This window comes from Chaetodon trifascialis, chromosome 18, assembly GCF_039877785.1.
Source record: "Chaetodon trifascialis isolate fChaTrf1 chromosome 18, fChaTrf1.hap1, whole genome shotgun sequence".
In the NCBI taxonomy this organism is placed as follows: Eukaryota; Metazoa; Chordata; class Actinopteri; order Chaetodontiformes; family Chaetodontidae; genus Chaetodon; species Chaetodon trifascialis.
Genome location: NC_092073.1, coordinates 2,509,817 through 2,533,276, shown reverse-complemented (window position 1 = coordinate 2,533,276; position 23,460 = coordinate 2,509,817). Strand labels below are relative to the sequence as shown.

The window sequence follows — 23,460 nt, the reverse complement described above, 5'->3', positions numbered from 1 at the left end:
AATGCATGGACTAGTTTTTCTGCATCATTTTGAGACAAAATATGCCTGATTTTTGCGATATTACGTAGGTGAAAAAGGCAGTCCTTGAAATTTGTTTTACATGGGAGTGAAAGGACATGTCCTGGTCAAAGATAACTCCCAGAGTTTTTACAGTGGTGCTGGAGGCCAGCGCAATGCCATCCATAACTGCTATGTCATCAGAAAGTGACTTTCTAAGATGTTTCACATGTGAACCTTGCTTCATCCTTGCTTGTGAATGGCTGAGCCTTTCAAGGATGCACCTTACATACCCAATCATGACACAATTTACACTGTACAATAGCAAGCATGTTAATCCAGTACCCTCACAAACCCCAATATTTAAATATTATCTGCACTACTGCAATATTGCACATACAGTCCACGGTTTACATTTATTTATCATCCAAAACTGCACAAATATTTTGCTATTTTTGCTATTTTTTGCTGTTTTTTTGCTTGTAAATACTGTCTATATATTTAGTTATATTGTATTTTTATTATATTATTATAGTATTATATAATATGTATTACACATTATAATACATATTATCTAATTATATATTTAGTTTTACTTACTAAACTTATACTATACTTACTCTAAGTATTGTGTATACATTCTATGTCTGCCTGTATGTTAAAGCTACTGCTGCTAAATAATTTCCCAAATTGGGATCAATAAAGAAGCAGTCTAAGTCTAAGTCTAAGTCAATCACCTGTTACGAATGAACCTGTTGGAATGGAACCGGTGGAATGCTCCAAATGGCATCAGGTTCAGATTAAGCATGTATTCACAAAAATATAGATGAGGTAAAGCATAAATATATATAACCTTTGCACTATTTACAATTGAGTATATATCAGAAAGTATTAGCAAGTTATTGTTTTCTGTTTCATTAAATTTTTATGCAGAATTGCATTTTTTGGGGAATCAGGGTTGTTACAACAGTAGTAATAATAATAACGCAAAGCAGTAATCAGTTAAGTACAGTGGAAAATAAATCTGTCATGTGTCCACAGATGTACTTCAACAGCACTCTGACAGACTCATCCAAGCTGCTCAAGCCCCTGCTGGTCTTCTCCTTCATTATATGTGCCATCATTTGTGGTCTGACCCGGATTATTCAGTACAAGAACCATGCCATCGATGTCTACCTGGGCTTCTTGCTTGGAGGTGCTATCGCTGTCTACCTGGTAGGCGCCACCAACCTCCTTTCTAGTGGTCTCCCTGTATAAAAGGCCTGTCTGGAGAGAGGAGCAGCAGTCCTTCATAAATAAAGTTTAAATCTGTGTTGCTACAGTCTACCAGAATTTTTCAGCCAAAAACTTCAAATCACATCTAAACCAAAGCAACAGCAAGTCTCTGGCAGTGTGTCCTGTGTAGACACAGGTCATTCATAACATATTAGCTGTTTTGGCATTTTTCCACCTCACAATTTTAAGAAATGCACTAACCCAGAAGTTTCCAGTCTTACTTGGAATGAAAAAAATATTTGAATCAGATAAGTCATCTGGGGGTGTGAGTGCTGAAGATGAAAAACTGGGCATGTTTGGTTTAATTGGCTTAACAAGATACCACAGAAAATTGAGATGTCTGTGTTTTGACAGGAAGCATGAGCATTTTGTACAATTTTCTGAAACATACCAATATTTTCCATATTTTAGATGAAAAGTCTGGGGATCGCCACAGTTTTCTTACGTATTACAATTCATGACTGTTTATAAAATATCCTTGTGTCTGTCCAGATTTTTATTAAACTACCCGCTATAGCCTAATAAACTCCAAGTACGGCGGATACAGCTCGAAACTTTTCTTTTTCCTCCTTTTTCTGTTTATTGCACACACACAGACACACACAGACACACACACACACACAATATATAAACATTCGTATGTTAGCTTGCCTGCCACACTAGCCTACTGACGCTTAACTTACCAGTTAATCAGATAGATAGATAGATAGATAGATAGATAGATAGATAGATAGATAGATAGATAGATAGATAGATAGATAGATAGATAGATAGATAGATAGACAAGGCGTACCGGTCCTGACGATCAATCAAATAAATGAAAACATAATTAAACAAACCTCGAAATAAGATAAGACAGTCATCAACATAGCAGTAACCTGGTTTGAATAACATATATACGATGTGAACACAAAATATACCTATTACTTTAGGTACATTCTATATATATACATACAGTAATATTTTCAACTACTGGAAAGTTCTACACCTCCCACTTGGTCAACTGATTCTGGAATCCAAGTAGGCCACCATAACTAGTTCAGACAGTTCCACTTTTAGATATGAAATTTACCCCAAATCATAACACTCTTTTTTTTTTCAATCGAATTTTAAGTGCGTTATTAAACTTTATGTCAAATGTACAAATATACACACACACACCATACACACACACACACACACACACACACACACACACACACACACACACGTATATATATATCTCCTCAAACAGCCACAAATTCACACAGACAAAAAACAGAAAAACAAAAAACAACAAAAAAGGGGGAAATAAATAAAATGGACAGTAACAGACGTCAAACTAATGGGGTAAAATAAAATAAATAAGTAAGAATAAGCTGGAACAAAATAAAATAAATAAAATAAAGTTAAATAATAGGCAGGATCATTACATAACTTGCTTTTCAGTTAGTGTTATCTGTTTCATTGGTCAAGAAGGACATCAATGTTTGTAGGTAGGTGGGATAGGTTCACAGGCAAATATACATACATATATATGTATGTATTATATACATATACACATATACATATGATGAGGCTGACGTTTATGGATAGGATCAGGATTGTAAAAAGTTAATAAGTGGTAACCAGATCGAGAGGGGTTCTACTGCAATTTGTTGAATGGGGGTGGATAAGTATTCTGTAGAGATGTGATCCATAAGTAAATTTTTCCATTGTGCGATGTTTGTGTTGACTTTTGATTTCCAGTTCATAAGAATAGTTTTCTTGGCGATAGTGAAGTGAGGAGTATTATATTCAATTCAATTCAATTTTATTTGTATAGCGCCAAATCACAACAGAAGTTGTCTCAGGACACTTTCCATATAGAGCTGGTACAGACCAAGCTCTTTTATCTACAAAGAAACCAACAATTCCCCCATGAGCAAGCACTTGGCGACAGTGGCGAGGAAAAACTTCCTTTTAACAGGCAGAAACCTCGAGCAGAACCAGACTCTGGGTGGGCGGCCATCTGCCTCGACCGGTTGGGTGAGAGAGGAAGAGCAAGAGAGGGAGAGTGAGACAGACAGACAGACAGACAGACAGACAGACAGACAGACAGAAATGCAGTCAGAGAGAGAGAGAGAGAGAGACAGACATGCAGGCAGGGCCAAGGCAGGAGACGCAGCTGAAATCCACAATCCAGATTCAGCCACTGTCCATGGGAACCTGCAAGACGACAAAGCACAGAGAGTCCGGGGAAGGAGCTAAGTTAGTAACACGCCGTGGTAGGACATGAGAGCGTGCGGATGGAGAGGGACAGAAGGACAGAGGAGCTCGGTGTATCTTTGGATGTCCCCCGACAGTCTAATCCTATAGCAGCATAACTAGGGGCTGGTCCAGGACAAGCCTGAGCCAGCCCTAACTATAAGCTTTATCAAAAAGGAAAGTTTTAAGCCTACTCTTAAATGTAGAGACAGTGTCTGCCTCCCGGACAAAGACTGGAAGATGGTTCCACAGGAGAGGAGCTTGATAGCTAAATGCTCTGACTCCTGTTCTGCTTTTTGAGACTTTAGGAACCATAAGTAGACCTGCATTCTGGGAACGCAGTGTTTGAGTGGGGTAATAAGGTACTATGAGCTCTTTAAGATAAGAAGGTGCCTGGCCATTTATGGCTTTGTCAGTAAGGAGGAGAATTTTAAACTCTATTCTAAACTTTACAGGGAGCCAGTGCAAAATGGCGAGTATTGGAGAAATATGATCTCACTTCCTGGTTTTTGTCAGAACACGTGCTGCAGCGTTCTGGAGCAACTGGAGAATATGCAGCAACGAATTTGGGCAGCCTGATAGTAAGGAATTGCAATAATCCAGCCTGGAAGTTATGAATGCATGGACTAGTTTTTCTGCATCATTTTGAGACAAAATATGCCTGATTTTTGCGATATTACGTAGGTGAAAAAAGGCAGTCCTTGAAATTTGTTTTACATGGGAGTGAAAGGACATGTCCTGGTCAAAGATAACTCCCAGATTCTTTACAGTGGTGCTGGAGGCCAGCGCAATGCCATCCATAGCTGCTATGTCATCAGAAAGTGACTTTCTAAGATGTTTAGGGCCTACTACTATAACTTCAGTTTTGTCCGAGTTTAGCATCAGAAAATTGCAGGTCATCCAGGTCTTTATGTCATGAAGACATGCTTGTAGTCTAGTTAACTGACTGGTTTCTTCCGGCTTCATTGATAAATATAGCTGGGTATCATCTGCATAGCAATGAAAATTTATTGAGTGCTTCCTGATAATCTTACCTAAAGGAAGCATATATAAGGTGAATAGAATTGGTCCAAGCACAGAACCCTGCGGAACTCCATAGCTGACTTTAGTGAGCACAGAGGAGTCATCATTAACGCGTACAAACTGAGAGCGATCTGACAGGTAGGATTTTAACCAGCTTAGCGCAGTTCCCTTAATGCCAATGAAGTGTGCAATAGGATACCATGGTTATATTATTCGATCTGTTCAGGTTGATTGTTGATGTGTCGCCAAGTAGACAGAGTGGGGGGGATAAAGGGATAAGGCACCCAAAGAAAGCAGAGAGTGATTCAGTGACTTTTTTCCAAAATTGTTGGATAGGTGTGCAGTGCCGTATTGCATGAATGTAACTGTCTGGTTTGTTTTGAGTGCAGTTGGTACAAATTTCTGAAGTGAATCCCATTTTAAACATTTTCTGCCCAGTGATGTGAGTTCTGTGGAGTATTTTGTATTGTATTAGTTGTAGGTTTGCGTTTTTTTGACATGTAGATGTTTTTGTAAATTTGGTTCCAGAAGTCAGGATCAGGCCCAAGAGATAGGTCTTTTTCCCATTTTGCTGATGGTATGGATAGTGTTGTGTGAGATTGTAGAATTATTCTGTATATTTTGGAGAGGAGTTTTCTTGTAGAGCTGATGTTAATTAATTTTGAGCTAAAGTGGGGAGGTCAAGATTGATTGCTGTAAAGTTATATGTGCTTTGAATCGAAGATTTGAGTTGCAGATATTCTAGAAATTGATCACTTCTGATCCTGTACTCCTGGACTAGTTGGGGAAATGAGATAAGAGTATTATTTTAAAATATGTGTTGCAAATGTGTGATTCCTTTGTCTGACCAAGAGCGGAAATTAAGTGTTTTTTTGTTACTTAGAAAGTCGGGATTTTTCCAGATCGGAGTGAATTTAGACGGTGTCAAAGTAGAATGATTTATTTTATGGAATTTCCACCAGGCTGTCAGAGTTGCCAATATTGTTATTGATTTTAAAAACAAGTGTGGTGTTTTATCAACTGGCTGAGGAATGGTAAATCTGAGATCATAATTTCTTTGCAAACTGTCTGTTCTATGTCTAGCCATGTGATATCTGATTGTTGGGGGTGAATCCATTTAAATATGTACTGCAGTTGATTTGCCAGAGAGTAATAGTAAAAATTTGGTGCTGCCAGCCCCCCTTGTAATTTGGCTTTTTGTAGGGTTGCCAGTTTTATTCTTGGTGTTTTATTTTTCCAATAAAATTTTGAAATTATTGAGTCTAGCGATTTGAACCAGGAGGCGGTTGGATGGGTTGGGATCATAGTGAAAAGGTAATTTTTACTGTTGCTATTCTGCCTATTAGATTAAGTGTTAAGTTCATCCAACGGTTAAGGTTGTCAGTTATTGTTTTAAGAAGAGGGGAGAAAGTGAGATCAAACAGCTCTGACAGCCTGGTGGAAATATTAATACCCAAATATGTGATGTGATTTGTGCGTAATGGAATAGGTGAAATATGGGCTACCATATCCCAACTGTTTGGGTGTAGTGGGAGGATGGATGATTTCAGCCAGTTAATGGAGTAATCAGAAATATTGGAGTATTCTTCTATGAGTTTGACTCTTTCTTGTAGTGATGTGTGTGGGTTTTGAAGGAAAAGCAGAATGTCATATGGTGTGCGTTTGGTGTTTGAATACCTGTGATTTTGTTGTTTTGGCGGATGGCTGCAGCAAGTGGTTCAATGAAAATGGTGAATAGAAAGGGTGAGAGTGGGCATCCTTGCCTGGTCCCCCTGTGTAGTGTGAAGCGTTGTGACATTAACCCATTGGTGATTACAGTTGCTGATGGTGCAGTGTACATGATTTTAATCCAGTTAATAAATGATTCCCCAAAGCCAAATTTTTGTAGTGTGGAAATGAGAAAAGTCCAGTTGACTCTGTCGAAGGCTTTTTCTGCATCTAATGTAGCAATGATGGTTTGTGATTCTTGCTGTGATGAGTAATCCATTAAGTTAAAAAGTCTACGTGTGTTACTGGATGAATTTCTCCCCTTAATGAAACCAGTCTGATCTGGGTGGATTATGGATGGAATGATTTTTTCTATTCGGTGGGTGAGTGCTTTAGTGATGATTTTAGTGTCTACATTGAGGAGAGAGATTGGGCGGTAACTAGCTGGTTGCGTTGGGTCTTTATTGGGTTTTAGAAGAAGAGAAATTGTGGCTGTGTTCATGTTTGGCGGTATTTTTGAATTTTGTTTTATTTCTGTTATGAATCTGTTGAAGAGTGGAGCTAAAATGGACCAGAAGCATTCATAGAATTCAGCAGTGAAGCCATCGGGTCCTGGAGATTTATTGTTGGGCATAAGATTGAGGGCAGTGGAAAGTTCTTTATCTGTCAGTGGTGAGTCTATTGTGTCGATTTGTTCCTTGTTGAGTTGTGGTAGATTGATATTGTTAAGAAATGAGTCAATGACATTACACTCTTAAATATGAACATATGCCCCAATATGAACAACCATTGGCACAAGCAGTGTCAATGTCCATAAACAACACAAATTGTCTTTCATGACACTGTGACATCCTACACCGAAAAACACCACTGACCTCTAAAGAGGACATTGGTGGGGGGGTCTTGATCCTTTACCGAAACACACCACGTGGTGGGGAACTTGATCCTTTACCGAAACACACCACATGGTGGGGAACTTATTTGCTCCTCCACTGGTAGGAGAGCCACCAGCCTCCTAAGGTCCCTGTGGAGGATGGTGGAAGGGCAGTTCTCTGCACCTCGGCTCCTCTTGGAAAATCCACCGAAAGCTGGACAGCTTTGGCATGTTATCACTCTCACGTCACGTACTACGCCTTTCACGTCAGGACAAACCTCCACGGCTCAACGCAGCCTGAACCAACCCCTAAGCGCACTCTGATCAGCTGACCACACTAGGTCACCCACTGTGACATTTCTAGCAGGTGCATGCCGCTTCTGCCAGATGCAGAGACCCGGACCCGCCAACTGGCTCCACCTCCTCCAGAACTTGTGTACCTCGATCTGAACTGCTCGCAGATGCACGACAGGGTATGTTGGATACTCGAACCCTCGTGTGTCTATGCTGGGCCCTGCACGACCAAGCAGAAGGGAGTTGGGAGCAATGACTTCCACAGTCTCATCTTGTACCTGGGCCCTGGCACCGTTTAGCCTCTCGTTTGATAGGTTAGCAGCCAGGTAGAGGAGGGTCTGGAACTCCAGCGTTGTCAGATTACCTTCTCCACCAACGCTACTTAATGCTCTCTTGAGTACACGGACTGCTGCTTCAGCTGCTCCGTTACGATGGGAAGAGTCTGCCGGGTGAAACACCCACGTCCAGTCAGTCCTGGCAGCTGCCGCCTTCTTCATCCGTTCGAGGGGAAGTTCACTCATTACCTGTTTACACATCCTCATTTTGGTCTTCCGGCAGTGCATACAGGAGTCAATGATGTTTCTGGTGATCCTTAGTCCCCGCACTACCCATGCTTTAGACCTCGCCTGGAGGAGGGTGGCAGCAACACCTTCGTGGTTAGATTCATGGGCCTGCCGCATGAGAGGGGTGCTGACCCACGCATTGTAGAGGACCAGGGGCACACCAGTCTTTCCCTGTGTTATGGCCTGGACTCTACCATGGCATTGCAGGAGCCTTGAAGCTTCATCCCTGCTGACAACGAGTCTGTTTAGTGTCGTCACAGGGAACGTAACTCCCTCCTGGGCGGCCAGGCACAGGTCTTGGAATGCAGTTTCAAGTTCTCTCACTGTCAGTACTGCCTCCAACTTTACTGGCATAGAGGCTCTCCCTATATGAGCTAACCACTTCTTCACAGCTCTGTGGACTTAACCGACTACTCCAAAGAGCTTAGCTAGAGAACTATACCTTGTTGGATCCACTTGGTCTATGACCGTGGCTCCCCCACAGTGTCTCTGTTTTCTTGATCTCAACAGAGTTCAGTTCCATCCCATTTGACTCTGGAGCCCCGCTAACTCCATTTGTGAAGACTGGACCTTCACCACCAGGACTGTCGGGGTTTAACAACTTCTTGGCTTGAGCTCTGGTGAGGTGTTACGACCCAGTTCGCTAGGGGTAGGGAAGTAACAAAAAACAACCGGTGGAAGTGGTTGAAAAGAAGTTATTTATTCAAATCAAAGTATTCAAAATTGTTTCACATCACAAAAGGCAAAGGCCAAGACAACAAAAAGAGCGAGTGGGTGCTTTTCAAACAAATAATCAAACAAATAATGAAAACCAAAAGAGAACTCTCCTAAAATGAGAGCTTAACTAACTATAACTAAAAGAAACTTCAAAAGAAAGAGCTTAAGCAATGCAAACTAAAAGAGAACTCTATAAGACTGAGAGTTTAACTAACTATAACTAAAAGAGAATTCTTCAAAAGGAAGAGCTGAAGTTGTTACATCCGGTGCTGAAACACAGGACTCAGATGCAGAGAGCAGGGATAACAGTTTATTTGAAAACCAAAAAGGCAAAATGATAATCAGCCCGATGGCGAAAGTCCGAACAAAGGTGGCAGTCTAAGCTGGAGATCCCTTGACAGCTTCTGGTAAGGAGAACAAAAAACACCATTAAACGGGAGAGCACTCAGGCCACAGAGAACAACAGGTGCTGGGGGGAAAACTCAACAGACACCGGGAAGAGTCACTTGTCTACTTGAGAGGTGCTGAAGCAGGAGTGAGCCAGTCAGCGCAGGATGAACACAAAACTCCTCTTCGGGGAAAAAGCTCTCAGGCAAACCAAAACGACAAGTGCTGGAGAAACAGACACACGTAAGTAACCAAAAACTCCAACAGGGAAAATGCTCACAGGCAGAAACAAAAACTCATGAGAAGAACGGGAGCACTGCGTGCGGACGCCCGGGCTGCAGGACACGTGGCAGAGGCCGAGAGATCTGATCTGGCGAGAGACCAAGGCAAGAGCAAAGGATCATCTGGCACCAGAGTATGGGAGAAGCAAGCTTAAGAGGGCGGACCCTAACGAGGGAGATTAGAGACAGGTGTGTCGACTCGCCGCTCGCGGAGGAGATCAGCTCTGCCCCTGCCACACTCCAGCCCTGGATGCACATAAGGGAAAAGGGGAAACAGAAAAAAAAAACAACGAACATAGCCAGGAACCACAGCCATAACAGAAGTAATACTAACCAAACGAGAACTGAAAAATGAAAGCTACCTAAATCCCACACGAAACAAAATGGAAAACAAATCCTCCTAAATGAGGCCTACTAGTCAAATGGAAACAAAACGAGAACCATAATACAAGGGGGAAAAAGCACCCCTAAGCCTACAGAAGCTAACAATCAATCAAAACTAAGTGTATGTACAAGTCAGCCAATCAGTCCCCCCCTTCTAAACCTAGCTCTTTCGAGTCTGGTTGCCAACAATATACCAAAAACACAACTTTGACAAATCTGTCACACACTAAGTGGATCTCTCCTGTGCCGAAGACTGGTCACCAAAGATGCCAACCGCAGAATGACAGGCTGAGATGTCTCTTGTGGCCGGTGGGAGAGAACTGCTGGCAGGGGATTGGACATTGGCTGGCTCCTCCCCCCCAATCGCCATCCTCTTCCAGAGGAGGAGTCCTGTTTCCATACACATACGCATACACACGGGGCACAAGAACACGCACAAACACACACAAACACCCCCAAGAACAGTGGCAACTGTAACATGAGGATTGCTGAAAAGGCCTTTCTCTGAAGATTACTCACAGTCTCTCTAGCATCAGCTGCCACTTCTGAGGCAGACTTCATGGGCCAATCCTTGACTGAACTAGACAAGAACTCTGGACCCTTCTGCCACACAGAGTTTTCATCCAGCCGTTCAGGAGAGCACCCTCATCAGCAATGTTGACTTCTCCTGGGATCCAGTCAGCTATGGACCCAGCCCTTTGAATCTCTCCGATTCGGTTCGCGAAGAATGTATAGAATCCATAGCTCTCTCTCTGGATGGCTCCCAGCACCATCCGACTGTCAATGAAGTGGTGTCACTTCTTCACGTCCAACCGCCCATGCTTCAGCACATACCCTTTAAGGCATGTTGAAGACAGCCCCGCAGACCTCAGCCTTGACCACATCGCCTTTCTGGTCGAGCAGGGTTAACTTGGCCTTAGACTCCACCAGCTGAGTGACCACACCATCCAACGTCTCCCATCACAAGTACAGTACAGTGCCATAGGACTCACAGCTCCCATCAGAAAACGTGATTCTCCAGGGCTTACCTCTCCAGGCGGAGGGTGTGAGGCTTCTGTGAAACTTGATGCTACTCAGGCGTATGTACTCCTTGAAAGTTCAAATGCCCTCTCTCGGAGCTTGTCAGAAAGGGGTTCGTCCCATATGTCTTTTGTAAGCTTGTCAGCTTCCTGGAAGGCTCTTCTCACAAGGATCATCCTTTTTATAGGAGTAATGATGGTACCGTTGTGGAATATCTCTGTATATGCTGCCAAGATGTCTCTGCCATACTCGTTTATGATCGTCAAACACTTTTTAATATCCGAGTGTCCGATCATCTGTCGTCGCACAATTTGGGAGATAGAATGTTAAAATTTCCTTTTACCTTCCTTCCTTTTAAATTTCCTCAAACCTTCATCCACTGGTTGGGGCTGCCCCCTCGGCCTGCGAGGACCGCACTCTTCGTCTGGCCCTGATCAATGCTAGATCGCTAGCAAACAAGACTTTTATCCTGAATGACTTCTTCACTTCCCGGGAATTGGATTTTATGTTTCTGACAGAAACCTGGCTCCGAGCTGGTGAGTTGTTACCCTTCTCGGAGCTTCTTCCTCCCCAGTGTGACTTTCTCAGCTCCCCTCGGACTACAGGTAAAGGTGGGGGTCTAGCTTCTGTTTTTAGATCCTCTTTCCACTGCTCCCATCCGATAGTTATTCGAGGTTTGAGCTACAGCTGTTCGACACTAACTTTCCTCAAACTGTCCTGTGTGCAGTAGTGTACCGCCCTCCTAAATTTAATAAGGATTTTATCCAGGACTTTGCAGACTTTGTGGCAGGGATTGTTCTGAAATACGATCGCCTTTTAATTGTCGGAGATTTTAATATAAATGTGTGCTGTGAGTCCAGACCATTGGCCAGAGACTTTCTTAATCTTTTGGACTCTTGTAACCTCACTCAGTCTGTCACTGGCCCGACGCACGACAAAGGACACACACTGGATCTTGTGCTGTCCTCTGGTTTATGTGTCGGTATATGTGGAATTTGTGACACATGTATTTCGAATCACCTGCCTGTTGTGTTCACTGTTACTGTCCCTGGTTCAGAGGCGTCTACCTGTGCTCCCACTCGCCGGGTGCACACTTTTAACCTTTTAACTGCCTCCCAGTTTTGCACTGCTTTTAAGGATTCTTTCCTGTACACCATGGATTATGGTGATCTCAGTGCTGAGGAGCTCCTAACTCAGTTTGACTCTACCTGTAATGAGATTTTGGACTCTGTTGCTCCTCTGAGGTCCAAACACACAAAGCCACTTTCTGAGCCCTGGTGAAGGTGGAAAAGGGACAAGCTCCAAGTCCCCTTTGGAATTCTACAGGACACTTTAGGGAATTATCAGAGAGCTGTGAAAACTGCGAAAACTGAATATTTTTCCCACCTTGTGGCAAGTAACAGCCAGAGGCCTCAGGTTCTTTTTAATGTTATTGACTCTCTTATTAATCAATCGTGACATAGCTCACATTTTATCATCAGCTTCTTTGTGTGAGAATTTTCAAAAATGTTTTATTAACAAAATTTCTGGTTTTAGTTTTTCTCACATGATGGGTTCTGTTGATCCCTCTGTTCCTCCTTTGTGCCCAGCTGTCTTCCAGCAGTTTAAGCCAGTCTCCTTCCACTGTCTTTATGAGGTGGTCAAACAGCTACGCCCTGCGAACTGCCCCCTTGAAAGTGTCCCAGCACGCTTATTTAAAGATGTTTTTAACACTGTGGGTTTGACCATTTTATCACTAGTTAATACATCTCTCAGATCAGGGTGTGTTCCAGCTGCTTTTAAACATGTGCAACCTCTTTTAAGGAAGAGAAATCTGGACACTTCTGTTCTATCCAATTTTAGGCCAATTTCTAAACTCCTCTTTTTATCCAAAGTCTTATAGAAAGTTGCTTTTAATCAACTGAAAACTTTCTTAGATGATTTTTAGTAGGGCTGCATGGTGGTGCAGCAGGTAGTGCGCGTGCCTCACAGCAAGAAGGTCGCAGGTTCGATTCCCGGGTCGGGCCTTTCTGTGTGAAGTTTTCATGTTCTTCCAGTGCATGTGTGGGTTCTCTCCGGGTACTCCGGCTTCCTCCCACAGACCAAAAACATGCTCACTAGGTTGATTGGTGACTCTAAATTGCCCCTAGGTGTGAGTGTGAGTGTGAATGGTGTGTGTATGTGCCCTGCGATCGGCTGGCGACCGGTCCAGGGTGTACCCCGCTCCGGCCCCCCGCGACCCCAAAAGGGATAAGCCGCATAGAAAATGGATGGATGGATGATTTTAGTATTTATGAAAAATTCCAATCTGGTTTTAAGGCATGCCACAGTACTGAAACTGCCCTTTTAAGAGTTTTTAACGATCTTCTTTTAACAGTTGACTCTGGAAATTCTGCAGTTTTAGTGCTTTTAGATTTATCGGCAGCTTTCGACACAGTCAACCATGCCATTCTTTTATGGAGGCTGGAACAGTGCGTGGGCATAAAGGGAACAGCCCTTAAATGGTTTGAGTCCTATCTGACTGACAGGAGCTTCTGTGTTCGCCTTGGTGAATGCTCCTCACCAGTGGCCCCTAACTCCTGTGGGGTTCCACAGGGCTCCATATTAGGTCCTGTACTATTTGCCCTGTACATGCTGCCCCTGGGGTCAATTTTTAGAAATATAATATCTCGTTCCACTGCTCTGCTGATGACATTCAGATCTATCTGCCCTTAAAGGCTAATTGTGCGGACTCTCTGGAACCCTTGTTCAACTGTTTAAAAGACTAAAAATCATGGTTGGGCTTAAACTTCCTCTGCTTTTAAAGGCTAATTGTGCGGACTCTCTGGAACCCTTGTTTAACTGTTTAAAAGACTTAAAATCATGGTTGGGCTTAAACTTCCTCTGTCTTAATGAAGACAAGACCGAGGTTGTTGTATTTGGTTCTTCCAACAAGCTGGACTCTTGTACTAGCACTCTTGGCCCTGTAGTGTTGGTCACTCATCCCTTTGTTAAAAACCTGGGTGTGTTCTTTGACAGTGCCTTTAATTTCAACAAGCAGATTAGCACTGTCATTAAAAACGGTTTCTTCCAGCTAAGGATGCTCACCAAAGTCAAGCCATATCTTCCTTGTGGTGACTTTGAGAGAGTCATTCACGCTCTGATCACGACTAGGCTGGACTACTGTAATTCTTTGTATGTTGACCTCGATCAGTCATCTCTCCGCCGGCTGCAGTTGGTCCAAAATGGTGCCGCTCGGCTTTTAACTGGGACTAGAAAGCGGGAGCATATAACCCTAGTCTTGGCATCGCTACACTGGCTTCCTGTTCATTTTAGAATTGTTTTTAAGTTTTTATTTCTTGTTTTTAAAGTTTTACATGGGTTGCCCCCCCATTATTTAGCAGACCTTATTCAGGTCCACAAACCTATTAAAGAACTGAGGTCGTCCAGTCAAGTCATCCTGGAGGTCCCCAGATCCAGACTCAGGACTAAAGGTGACCGAGCCTTTTCAGTAGCATCCCCTAAACTCTGGAACAGCCTGCCGCTGGACATTAGGGCTGCTCAGACTATGGAATCTTTTAAGTCCCGGCTGAAGACCCATCTTTACTCAGTGGCTTTCAGTTCGGTTGGGCACTGACATCTTGGCTGCATATACATTTTTTTTTTCTTTTTGCAGTGCTTAGAAGTCTGTAAAGCACTTAGGTCAACTTTGGTTGTTTTTAAATGTCCTATATAAATAAAATTGACCTTGACCTACGCACAGGCGTAGTCACTGAGTGGGGGTTCGGTGCAGTCAGGTGGCTCACCCACCACACGGCACCCTTCTAGCTTTCCAACACGTCTTTGGTGAGCTTAACAGCAGCTCCCCTTTCCACCATCTCATGGACTTGTATCATGTAGGCCTCTTGCCACATGGGATCTTTCATGAGTTGCTTCTCAGCTTTCAGGAATTTTGCTTCTACAGCTTTTCGGTTGTTAGGAAGAGAGGCTGGATCCTCCTTCCAGGGGTACTTTGCATCCCAGTGGGCGTCACTCTCTTGGAAGGTCAGGCTGGCCTTTATTATCTCCAGCTCCTTCTCATTGGCCAGAGACATCTCCTTTCCTTCCAGTGAGCACTTACCACAGCAGCACCCTCCACAGGCGGGGTCACAGGCAGCTCCGATGCTGTCCCATTTTAGCCACTCAAGGACCTCTTTATTGCATGCCACTGTCATTCGGACTTCCACACTGCTTTCTTCTTCCAAGTGGCTTCCCATCTTTCCCACGAAGCGTTCTTCAACTTTGACAGCTACTGTCCTCATGGAGTGTGCGAAGTGCGTCTTCGAGTTCCATGTGGTCACCTTCACTTCCTCGAAGAGTGGAGGTGACCACATGGTCACAGTCTTGTCTAGAGGACCATCCCATAGCACCAGGTCACCAACCCTTCGCAGCCTTTGTGGAGCTAACCGGCCCTCTTGAGTACTGATCAGTAAGTCGATCTTCCCCGGGCGGACCAGTTCACCTGGCTTAACTTCTGGGAAAGCTGCTCCAGTTGCTCTGATGTCACCACTCGATCCACTTTGGCGATATCTTCCATCCTGTAGCAGATCATCTCATGGAGTTTTAAGGTCCCTCCTGAAGTCTGCACCTTTATAATTACATGGTACCTTTTTGTATCAACTTTCACCTTCATCGTGCCAACACCATACACGACAAGTGAGATGGGTTCGCCGGTCAGTCCGAGTCTTTCCGCAGCTTGGTGCATAATGTAATTAATACAAGAGGCAAGATCAACCAAGGCTCCAAGAATGTCTCCTCTCTTTGTCGTGACAGATATGAGCATCATGAGAACTGGATACTCTTGTAAGCTGCTCTGTTTTATCAGACCCTTGCCTCTCGAAGTCACCTTGTTTGTACAGGCTCTGCGGACAGCTTCCAACTGATGGGGAGTCAGCCCTAACTCGACGAACACAGCCTCTTGTTCCTCTGTTGGACCACGAAGTCTCTTCTTTTCCTCCGCTTAAACCCCCCCCAGCAACATCCTTCTTTCTTGATGCCTTGGGCCAGAGAAAATAGTAGTGGTCTGCCAGAGTTTCACCTTTCTTACACCTGTCTTTACGACAGAGGAACTTTGGAGTGCAGGCGCTGAAGGCTTCATGAACATCCAAGCACTTTGTACATGCTTTTGCTTTCTCCACCTGAGCTTTCTTTTCTGACAGATTGGCCTTCCTGAAAGTCTTACAGTGAAACAGCTTTCCTCCGTGTTCTTCATCACCACACACAGCACATGGTGTCCGCTGGGAGTCTCTTTTGACATCACTAGCAGCAGTCTTAGTGAACGACTTCTTTTCTCTCCTACTGTCACCCACCTTGTCCTGGTGGTTTGATCTCTCAGGAGTGCTAGCAGGCCAAGGCTTGCCGGGTAGCAACTGCTCCAACCTCACCAGTATCGACTTTTGGTCTTCCAGGAACAGCAAAAGCTTGTCGAAACAGTACTGCTAAGATCAACTCCAATGCCTCTTGTGGCTGATGGTTCTTTACAGCAGGTCGGGACTGTAGTTCCCACACAATTTCTTCTGCTGTTTGCACTTTATCACCATACCGGTTTTCTAGTTCTCTGAACATATCGCTTGTGTCTCTGTAACATGGCAGTCTGAGTTTATTTTTCACAACCTCATCTATAATGTCCAGCAAATGAAGTTCCTTGCATTCTCGTGATCCCGTAGGTTCCACTTGGACCTGGATACTGCCCCACTCAGTTTTCCAGCACCAATAGTCCCTCCTGTCCCCGGAGAACTTAGGCAAACTTATGGATTTAAGCCGTATTTTAGGTCGGGCCCACTGAGAACTGTTATCCCCACTATGTGGCACGCTACTTCCTTGCCTCATACTAAGATTGGCTGGCGGAGCAAGAACGCTCAACACTTGTGGCATACTGGTGAGGTGGAGGTGAAGCGAAACCGACATTAAGTCCACCATCAGGTTGTCGTGACTGCAGGGTGGTTTGAAATGTCTGTTGGGGAGTACTGTGTACGGCAGTTTCTATGTACCTGTTTGGAGATTGACTACTGATGGTAGCAACTTGAGGAGTGCTGGTAATGAAGCTTGCTCAATCGGCAGAGATGAACGGAGGAGGGCTTGTGTGTTCCCTGCCCGTCAACAGGTGGAGTGACGACAGCAGACTGGGTGTTAACAGGTGGGGTAGCAATGGCAAAGGTAGTTGGTTGGGTAGAAGTGATGTTATCAGTGGCTGTACGACCGTCGCTAGCTGATACAACACACCCACCAACTACGTTGTCACCTCCAACATCTACATCCTCTTCCTTCTCACCCCCGTCACTGCTGGCATTGTCATTGTGCTCTGTATTGCCCCACTTCATGTGCTCATTTTCCCGTCGGCATGTCCACTCATCCATCAGTTGCTTCTTGTTCTCTTTCAATGATAAAAAGAGTATCCATTTATCTTTCCCATACAGCTGATAGTCTCTCCAGGTATACACAGTGTCTCTGAGTTCATGGAGTTTTCTATCCAGTTTGCTACTTTCGACCCCTTGCTGTGACCATGGCTCAAACTGTGTCACAAGCGCATCTATGTCAGGCTCTGCATACTTGGACCACAGCATTTTCATGACCCCTTTCTCAGCCTCCAGGAACTTTTGCTCATTGGCGCCTCTCCTTGTCAGGGTGTCCAGTGACTCACTGCTGTCACCTGTTGGGTCTGTCTGCCCCAGTGCATCAATATAATCATTACTGGCTTCAAGAAGTTTGTCATAATCGTCTCTCAATCTTGTTAATTCTTTTGCCAAATCAAATTTGCGTTAACGGCCAGCGCTGACACTAAGGCAGTTTATTTGTGTTGTTCCATTGTGAATTTGAATGCCTCTTTTTTAGGCCCTCTAGATCTGACTTGTCACCCACCATATTATTTTCCCCCAGGTGAACTGAATCACTAGTCACTTCAGTGACAAAATAATTGTTCAAAATGAATGACACGCCCGTGAATGACACGTCACTGGCAACAACGTCTTTTGTTGGCTTTTACGACCGGCAGCTACGTTATATACAAGTCACTCTAGCGTCGAGCATTAGCGTCTATACAATTCATACAGCTTTACCTGTGGTTGTGGTAATTACCCAATCCTTCGATGGCCCCATTAACCCTTGGCTTCGGCTGCTCTGTTGTAGTGGTGTTTTGACGGCCGGTTCCGCTCCGACTCCGGGTCTCCGGTGTTTCCAGCGCTAGTCCTCAGCAATCGCCGATCTCTGCTCGGGTCCGTGTATTTCCTGGCACAGTTCCAACGGTGGTTTACAACTGTCCAGATTTTTATTAAACTACCCACTATAGCCTAATAAACTCCCCTCTGGAAGGGTAATCAGGACAAGTATGGCAGATACGACTCAAAACTTTTCTTTTTCCACCTTTTTCTGTTTATTGCACACACAAACACACACAAACACACACACACACACACACACACACACACACACACAATAAATATTCATACGCTAGATAGTTCGCCTGCCACACTAGCCTACTGACGCTTAACTCGCCAGTTAATTAGATAGATAGATAGGTTGTAAACCGACAAGGCGTACCGGTCCTGATGATCACTCAAATGAATGAAAACATTAATCAACTGCGCTTACTGCTGAACTGCGCATGCTCCACCCACACAGGCCGAAGATTAGGAAACCATAATTAAACAAACCTCGAAATAAGATAAGACAGTGACCAACATTGCAGTAACCTGGTTTGAATAACATATACAATGTAAACACAAAATGTACCTATTACTTTAGGTACATTCTATATATATACATAAAGTAATATTTTCAACTACTGGAAAATTCTACAGTGTCATGGTGACCCATCCAACTGTTGTCCAGACATTTCAATTTCAATTCTTCAGTTCTAATGGACTGAAGGGGAGTCCCAGGAATTATCCTCTGTGGGGCCATTATCAAGGTCATTGATACCACCTGGTTCGTGGTGCTTCTGGCCGTGGTAAGTTTAACTGACAGTCATTGGAGTTGTCATGATGCCAACTGTGAAAAGTTATTAAATCTCCTGGGAAGGAATGAAAGAACAGCAGTGTAGGTGGGGGCTAAGTAAAATTGAATCCCATATGCTGTTTGTTCGGTTAGTTTTGAAGTTTTAAAAATCACATTATGCACAATTAGAGCTGTACCACAGCAAATCATGAATATCTCTATAGGCTTAACTTTTCCGTAAGTCTGTTTGGAATGGTGTGACAAAGAACTCATAAAGGCATTAAGTAATGTAAGCATCAAGTTAAATGGACTGTACATAATGTTTTTCTATTTCCTCTTTTGCCAGGGGTTGTATGCAGTGGGAAATTTTCAGCCTAGTGAGGAGGCCAGTGCAAGCCTGCCTCCACTGCTACAACGCCCCCCCTGCTCCTTGCCGCACATAAGTCAAGAAGCTGTACTCCACCACCTGCAAATGAAAGCCAGCATGCCTGGGGAACCTGGCTTACCCACCTCCCACTCTGAGGGCCTCCTCCACCGAGGCCTTCAACAGCAGAGACCTGATGACAGTCTGAAACGATCCAGTGCAGATGTGGAAGTGATCTCCCCCCGCAGTCCTCAGAACAAAGACGGCATGGTAACCTTTAGCCACACCCTTCCTCGAGTCCACACCCCACAGGCCATGGCAGCATATGAGGAAGCAGCCAGACGTCATGCTGCCACCCTCCACCATGCCTCCATGGACTCCAGCCGCTCAAAGCAGCTTCTGTCTCAGTGGAAAAGTAAGAACAACAACCATAAATGCTCCCTGCAGGTCCCAGACTCCTTCTCTTCCTCTGTAGACTCATCATCTGGCCAGTCCTCCCAGCATCCACACCACCATGGTAGCATGGAGCTCCGATCCAGCTCTGAACCATCAACCATGGGCTTGAATGGAGGCTTTGATGGTCATGGGTACATGTCCAAACTGGCCACAGGTGCTAGTACCACTCTGCCCAGTAACTGTAGTGGCATCACTGGAGGGGCTAGGATATCCATGCAATCCAGACCTGGGTCATCACAGCTGGTCCACATACCAGAGGAAGCTCATGAGAATTACAACGCCTCCTCCCCAAGAATGGGGGTAGGCGTAGGAAGTGAGGGGATGTCGACATTAAATAGCACAGCTCAGGCTAACTGGCAAAGGGCAGCGGAGAAGACCACAGCCTGCAGGACCAATGGTAATGGGCACAACACTCAACCACGAATCATGCAAGTGATTGCTATGTCCAAGCAACAGGGCCTATTACAGGCCCATTCTAAGAGCTTAGATGAGAGTAGCATTGGCTGCAGCACCACTGGGAGTTGCCAGGGCTCTGCTAGTTACAGGGCACTAAATGATCAAGACCCCACTAGCACCACAGGGCCCAGCTCACTAGGGAGTACCGCGGGCAGTATTTCAGGCAGTACTGGAGCAATTGTTAGAGTAGAGGCCCACCCTGAAAACAGCAAGCCAGTGATCCAAGCTCCATCCACAGATGGAAGTGGATCATGGAGGTGGCGGTCCCTGGATCATGGCACAGGAGCTGGTGGGGGTACAGGGACCAGTGGAACAGGAGGAATATCAGGAGGAGGTGGGAGTTTGAGGCAGTCCTTTGAGCTCAACGATCTCAACAGAGACTCAGAAAGCTCAGACTCTATGCGTGAAGGGTCCATTGACAGGAAGCGTGCCAATCACATTGTTACTACCACTGCCACCATTAGCACCCCACCCATAGTGACCGTACACACCCAGAACACTGGCCAATCAGAGCAGAGGCTTCACCCACAGGGCCTCTCTACCATAAGGGTCACTCCGGGGGATGGTAGTGGTTCTGGATCTGGAGGAGGTGGTGGTGGGGGAGGAGGGGAGACCACTTCAGAAACCCCCTCAGTTTCCTCCAGCCGTGAGTCCACTCTGCGCAGAAAAGGAAATAATATCATCCTGATTCCAGAGAGAGCCAACAGTCCTGATAATGCCCGGAACATTTTCTACAAGGGAACGTCGCTAACTCCTGTTTTTAAGGACTAACATACTAAATTAATGGAGACTCCTGAGATGTAGCTAATAATGCAAGAAAGCTGGATGTTCAGAGTATCCCACATCTGTGACAACAGTCAGTATTACCGACCATTGTATATATCATAATTGCTTTGAAAGAAAAGGTTTTATTCAGCATGGGATTTTTGTACGTGTTTACACTAAATCACAACCTTTTAAGTGTTGTAGAAATAATCACTGTGTACTTTTGTGGTCTCTCCAAAGGAAACCTGTTGTAATGTTGATGCTGTGCCAGTGCTTTGGGGATAGGAGAACATTTTTTAAACAGTTCCATGTGTTTTCGATATAAATCATCACAAAACAGAAAACAGCGAGTTGGACAGTAATGTTCAAACTGTAGCAAAAGCAGCAAATACAGCAAAATAATTGTTTCATAGCTGTGAAAGCATTGTTTACTTCCCTGCACTGTAAATACTGTGTATGTTTGAAAAGGGTGCTACACGAGAAATTACTATTTACTATACAATATACTGTATAATTTGAATAGATAAATTAATTATTTTACAAAGAGTGAACAACAATGTCATTAATTTGTGACAGAGATATGTTTTGTATTTTGTCTTTTATTGTACAGATACCACCTACTCAACAGAATACTGTTTTGAACCATAAGTGTGCTTAGCATTCCTTCTGTAGCTATGAAGTCAAATATGCTGTGACTTGCACTGAAATATATGTTTACTGTACCTTGTATACTGTAAACCCTGACCTTATCTTTCTATCTTGTACTTACATTTCGATGTCCATGTCAATCCCATATGTACAGCACAAAAAAGCAGCAAAATACTTAAATATAATGCTTCTTTATACCATAAGATAATTAGTACATTTCCAAAACTTAATGCAATACTTGACCTCAAAAATCATAACATAATTTGTCATAACATAATTTGTCAGGTTTCATTCTGCTTAAAAGCTCTCTTTTTAACTTTCAAATGAACATTTTGCGAAATACATAGAGTCACAAAGTTCTGAAATAAAACCATGTCTTTGCATTCTTTGCTTTGACATGGTTAGGTGATTGGCAGTTGGTGGACTTCTAAGGCTTGGTTGGAACATTCCAAGTTAAATCACAAAAGAGAAACAACTACCACACAAAACCAAAAGAAATGATTTTTCAGACACAAAGTTGAAATGAGAAAATTGCTGGCCAAAACACATGTATGGCACTGCCATAGTATCTGGGATCCTCCAATGTTTCTATGTTGGGGAGCAGTGACTATATCAAAAAAGAATATTTAGAAACAGCAGTTTACAAAGTTGACAAAAAAAAAAGCAAAAAGCTTTAGTACAGGTACCCACATGTCTCATTTTCTATGGATTAAGACAAGCTACAAGTTTCCCTCTTCTTCCAGTCTTTCTGCTTGGCTAAACATATCCTGCATCTATTTCTGTACTGGATCCACAGACACAGACACAGACACAGACAGATGTTGATCTTCTGACTCTGGTTCATATAGCAAACAAACCTATTTCCCAAAATGTTGCAGTTTCTTTAATCATCTTTTTCTCAGAAAAAAAAAAAAAAAAAAGTTATTTTAAGCAGAATACTCTGCAACGCACTGTGCTCACATAGTAGCAAAAATTAAACATGATTTGTTGTAGCACACATTTACAGGCGCTACATGTAGCATTTTTCGACAAGATTATGAAATATTGCTGTTAGATTAATACCTCTGTATAATTATCATCATTAAATGAAAAGCTTTTAGCATCTTTTGCTTTGCTGAACAGAATAAGTAACAGATGTAATAGATGATTTTTGGTGGGTTTAGCACTCCCTCCATCATATGCACTGGAAGGACAGCACCTTCTTTCAGCATTGTGCTGTAATTTCATTTTGTGCCATCAAGCAACCAGCACATTTTCTACCAAATCCAACCCAGTGCATCAAAATGCAACCTAGAGGCCAGCAAATGCTACAAGTTCTTTCAGAAACCACATTGTTCTTTGTTTTTATTCATTAATACTCAGTACATACAGGATGGTGACTGTTTATCATTTGAGTAATGACAAAATCTGTGTTTACTGTGGTTTACATTTTGGTACATATCATTAGTATCTCAGTGATTATATAAGCACCCACTATATATAAAGTATATTTGATACAAGCACTCGAGTATTGGCATCAATTGTCCTATGAAAATATTTTGCCAGAGTGACTGTGAGAAAATTTGCCAAAGCCAGAATTTTTCATCAGAAAATAATATTAATTATCAGATGTAATTTTCAGCATTTGTATGGCAAGCCTGCATTATATTGTACATGATTTATTCTATACCCCAGTTAACATTTGCATGGTCACTTTTATAAAGTGCATATCACAAGTTTTCAAGATTTATCGACATTTTTATTATAAATGTGGTTGACTTTAAATTTACAGAAATGTTCAACAGTATGTTCTTTATTTCACTGTTATGAGTTATATGACAATCTTTTTTATCTAAGTACTAGTGTCATCACTACAGGCTGGCGGGCTATTATTATTATTATTGTTATTGTTTTTTCTTTAATGAAGCTGCCACTCAATCTGCATCATATTAATTTGAAATGTGTACATAATTTAACAAAAATAGCTGAGGTTTAGATTCAGCTGAATCAAACTCTTAAAAAGAAAATATTTATTTTTAAAGTAGTCCACATGGATTGAATATTTTAAATGCAGTGTCAAGTGTGTCAGATGTGTGACTGCCTCAAGCACTTGAG

The 23,460-nt window shown here is 43.3% G+C and overlaps 1 protein-coding gene across 1 annotated transcript in view; it reads left to right on the top strand.

Moving 5' to 3' along the window:
* Positions 1-22,268, top strand: part of LOC139346970 (phospholipid phosphatase-related protein type 4) — a 76,585-nt gene extending 54,317 nt beyond the window's left edge. Inside the window, exons 6-7 of the mRNA XM_070986370.1 lie at positions 1,039-1,212; positions 19,024-22,268. Coding sequence (XP_070842471.1) covers positions 1,039-1,212; positions 19,024-20,724 — 1,875 coding nt within the window. The 3' untranslated portion in view covers positions 20,725-22,268. The remainder of the gene's footprint in view (positions 1-1,038; positions 1,213-19,023) is intronic.
* Positions 22,269-23,460: the final 1,192 nt, after the last annotated feature.